The sequence below is a fragment of the Trachemys scripta genome, chromosome 24, assembly GCF_013100865.1.
Source record: "Trachemys scripta elegans isolate TJP31775 chromosome 24, CAS_Tse_1.0, whole genome shotgun sequence".
In the NCBI taxonomy this organism is placed as follows: Eukaryota; Metazoa; Chordata; order Testudines; family Emydidae; genus Trachemys; species Trachemys scripta.
Window position 1 is genome coordinate 2,674,306 of NC_048321.1, and position 4,358 is coordinate 2,678,663.

Below are 4,358 nucleotides of genomic sequence, written 5' to 3' on the forward strand. Positions count from 1 at the left end.
GGGGGGAGGTTCTGAATCTTCAGCAGGTGGGATACCAAGGCAGATGGGCCTGGGGGGAGAAGGGGTTGGCAGGCGGGATACCAGGGCCAATGGGCCACTGGCCCACCTAGCTTGGTGGCCCATGATCTGAGGGTCTCTTTCTCCCTGCAGTGCCCAGTGATGCTCTTGGCCATGTACCACTACACCACGCTGTGATGCCCTCCAACACACACATTCCCTGCACTGCTGTGGGGCAGGGCTCCCTTGACCCACCACCTGCAGAGTCAGTGAGGGGAGGGAGCCAGCCAGCCCCACCCCCAGCCTATGTCTCAGAGCTGGGGAGACCAGCCTGGTGACCGCCTGCAACCCCCTCACTCCAGACACCGTCAGAGGGAGCTGATCACTGTTTAAAACACCCCCTGTGCCCTCTGATCTTTTAAAATGTCTCCATTAAACACCCTGAGAACCCATCTTGGTCTGTGTGGTAGTGGTGATGGTGGAAATGCTGGGGGGGTTGTTAATGTCCCCTGGCCTCTAACAGCTGGGTGCTGGTGTTTGGTTCATGGGGGAGGGGGAAGAAGTCCCCTTCCCCAGCAGCAGGGGCCCTGCCCCTTTGGATGGGAACAGCTGCTTTCTCTACTGTTAGGCAGGTTTGGGGGAGGTGGGCTTTACATACCCTTCCTGCTTGGCTGCCCTCAGCTGGGCTGTGAATTTTTCAGCAATGCCTTGGGCCTCCTTTGCTTCTGCGATGAGGCTAGTCCTGCCCCTCACTCTTACAGCTGGGCTGGGGTATTTGCGTGTACCCCCCCTCCAGGGGCAGAGCTGGTAGTTGCGGGCAGCAAGATGTTGGGGCTGCTGCCCCCTCGCTATCTTGTGCCAGGGGTGTCCCTTTGCTTGAGAGGGCTGGCCTAGAAACTCTGGCTCCCCCAGGCTCCCTTTTCTGCCCTGCCACTGCAGATCACTTGCCCCATGTGCTGCTGGGTGCTACCCAGGAGGGCTCAACCCCTCTTGGGAAGGTGGATGGGAGCAGCTGAGACTCCTCTGCCTGGGCCTGGTGGGCAGCATCTGAACTGTTTGGCTGCCATTGGAATAAAGAGTGTCAGGGCAATTTAGCTACTAGGGTTACCATTCATCCAGATTCCCCTGGACATGTCAGCTTTTTGAGCTAAAAATAGCAGCTGGGGGGGAATCCTCTTCCCCCCCCCCCCCCCCCCCCCCCCGCGCGCGGCTAACAGGGCAGCCGGCCTGATGGTGCCACTTACATGGGGCTCCGACAGCCAGAGATCACTCCCTGCATTCGCCTCCAGCAGTCTGGAGCTCCTCCCCCGCTGCTGCCCGGACCGGACGAATGGCTGAGGCCGTTCCTGAGCAAGTTCACAGAGACATTAGGCGAAGGCCAACAACAAGGGGGCCAGGGGGTTGGAGAAGGGGCCAGGGAGGTTTTGGAGGGGGCAGTCAAGAGATGGGGGGGGGGGGGGGGTTGGGGGTTTGGGGGGGCTTGGTGGGGGTGTGGATAAGGTTTTGGGCAGTTAGGGTACAGGTAGAGGGTAGGGTCCTGGGGGGTTCTCAGGAGGGCAGTTAGGGGACAAGGAACAGGGAGGCTTAGGTAGGGGGTGGGGTTCTGGAGGGCAGTTAGGAGTAGGGGTCCCAGGAGGGGGCGGTCAGGGGATAAGGAGCGGGGCGGGGAGGGTTGGGAGTTCTGGGGGTGGGGCTGTCAGGTGGCAGGGGTGGGTAGTGGGAGCGGAGCAGTCAGGGGACAGGGAGCAGAGGGGTTTAGATGGGTCTGGAGTTCTGGGGGGGGTGCTGTCTGGGGGTGGAGAGTGGTTGGATGGGGTGTGGATAAGGGTTGGGGCAGTAGGGTATGGGTAGGGTCCTAGGGGGCCAGTTAGGATGGGGGGAGGGTCTCAGGAGAGGGCAGTCAGGGGACAAGCTGCAGGGAGGCTTAGGTAGGGGGTGGAGTCCTGGGGGGCAGTCAGGGGACAAGGAGCGGGGGAAGGGTTAGGGGTTCTGAGGGGGGGAAGTGGGAGGGGCGGGGCTAGGGCAGGCTCCTCTCGTCCTCTTTTGCTTGCTGAAATATGGTAACCCTATTAGCTACAGCCCGTGCAGGGGCCCAGGGTTTCCTCTAGCTGCTGGAAAGGGGGGTTAAGCAGGGTGAGGCCCCCTAGCAGAGGTGGCTGCTAGTTACAGGGTGATAGCTACAGCATGGGCTGCAGCCTCCCACTTCCCACCCAAGTTCTTTAAACACCCCTCGATGCGGTGTGACCCCCAGGGCTGGTAGGAGTGGGTGGGTGGGGTGAGCTAGGGGCCTGGTCTGTTCCCTGTCAGCCTGCAGGCGATCAGTTGCCAGGGGGCTGGAATACACTCCCCTCTCCCTCCATGCAGCCTGTAGGAGGGCATAGGGGGCTCAGGACCTCCCCCAGGACAGTGTTTAAATAGACATTACCTAATTCCTGTCCCAAAGATGGGGGGTGGGGGTGGTCAGCACCCCTTGCCCTAGAGGCAGGCCCTTGCCTTGCAAAGCAGAGCCAGCCAGAGCTGGGAATCAACAGAGGGCTGCAGCCCCAGGCTACAGGTTGGGGGGGCACCTCTCCTGGCGCTCAGCGCTGACCCCAGAGAGCAGTGCAGGGTGAGGGTGTGTGGTGCCGCAGGGAGCAGGAACTGACATAAGCCACAGAACCACTGTGTGTAGCTGGTTGCCGGTTGCCCTGCCCCAGAGGTGGCTACATCTCAGCAGTGGGAGAGCTGTCACCATGTGGTGTTATGTGTGGCTGTTCCCCAGCTGTCAAGCCCCAGAGGTGGCTGTACCTCAGGGATCCAGAAACTCTTCTCTCTTTGTCTGCACTGTCCTCTACTACTTCTGGGTGCAGTTTGAGGTGCTGACCTCCTGCCCCTGGTCCAGTAACAGGAAAGATTCTGTTGTGAGACTGTGGAAAAGTCAGGGCTAGACCCTAGGAGTCCTGGCTCCCTGCCTACCCCACCCCTGCTCTAATGAACTAGACCTCACTCCCCTCCCGGAGCCAGTGCCAGACTCCCAGCCTGCTGTGTCAGTGGGACCCCTGCCCCTTTGTGCAGTTTGGGATGCTGGCTGGGGCAGTGTGAGGGAAATGCGCAGTATCAGACCCTGGAGCCCTGGGTTTCATAGAATCCGTGTGACGGGTTGGATCACAGAACCCCCTCTTCTCTTTTCTCTCCCCCCTCCCCCCCGGGAGCTGCCACCTGATGATCCAAGACTACGTCTGCCCCTGCCCTGCCTTTTTTGAGCCATGCTTGCCAGCCTGCTGCAAACCCAGACCCAGGTCTGAATCTCATCCCCTAACAGCTGTAGGCTTGACTGAAAGCAGCTAACAGAGGTGTTCTTGTCTTTAACACTCAGATGCCCAACTCCCAATGGGGTTTAACCCCAAATAAATCTGGGTTTTTTTTATACAGGGTAAACTCATAAATTGTTTGCCCTCTATAACACTGATAGAGAGATATACACAGCTGTTTGCCCACCCAGGTATTAACACATACTCTGGGTTAATTAATAAGTAAAAAGTGATTTTATTAAATACAGAAAGTAGGATTTAAGTGGTTCCAAGTAGTGACAGAGAGAAGAAAGTGAATTACTAAGTAAAATAAAATAAAACATGCAAATCTGTCTAATACAGTAAGAAACTGAATACAGCTAAGATCCTCACCAGTTCCAGAATGCTTCCTTTTACAGACTAATCTCCTTTTAATTTGGGTCCAGCAATCACTCACACCCCTTGCAGTCACTGTCCTTTGTTCCAGTTGTTTTTAGGTATCTTTGGGGGTGGGGAAGCTCTCTCTTTAGCCAGCTGAAGACAAAATGGAGGGGTCTCCCCTGGGCTTAAGTAGACTTTCTCTTGTGGGTGGACACCCCCTCCTCTCTCTTATGCAAAGTCCAGCTACAAAATGGAGTTTTGGAGTCACCTGAGCAAGTCACATGTCCATGCATGACTGAGTTCCTTACCAGCCAAGCCACATTCCTGGGAAAGTCCAGATGTGGATTGGTGTCTCCAAGTTCATTGTTGGCTTAAATGTTTCTTGATGGGGCACTTACTGAAAATACTTTTTTTTCAGGAAACTGACCAACTGCTTCACTACAGCTTACTTAGAATCAAACAAGTATGCAGCCAATATTCATAACTTCAAATACAAAAATGATACATGCATACAAATAGGATTAATAGATGTAATAGATTGACCTTTACAGAGATATGTTACCTGGTATATGGAGCGTGTATATATATATATATATATATATATGCATATTTCCATAAAACCTTATGGGTGGCACCATCACACATAGAATATCAGGGTTAAAAGGGACCTCAGGAGGTCATCTAGTCCAACCCCCTGCTCAAAGCAGGACC

At 55.5% G+C, this 4,358-nt stretch overlaps 1 protein-coding gene across 1 annotated transcript in view; it reads left to right on the forward strand.

Moving 5' to 3' along the window:
• Positions 1 to 355, forward strand: part of UPK1A (uroplakin 1A) — a 3,769-nt gene extending 3,414 nt beyond the window's left edge. The window contains exon 7 of the mRNA XM_034756587.1: positions 151 to 355. Coding sequence (XP_034612478.1) covers positions 151 to 195 — 45 coding nt within the window. The 3' untranslated portion in view covers positions 196 to 355. The remainder of the gene's footprint in view (positions 1 to 150) is intronic.
• The last annotated feature ends 4,003 nt before the right edge of the window (positions 356 to 4,358 follow it).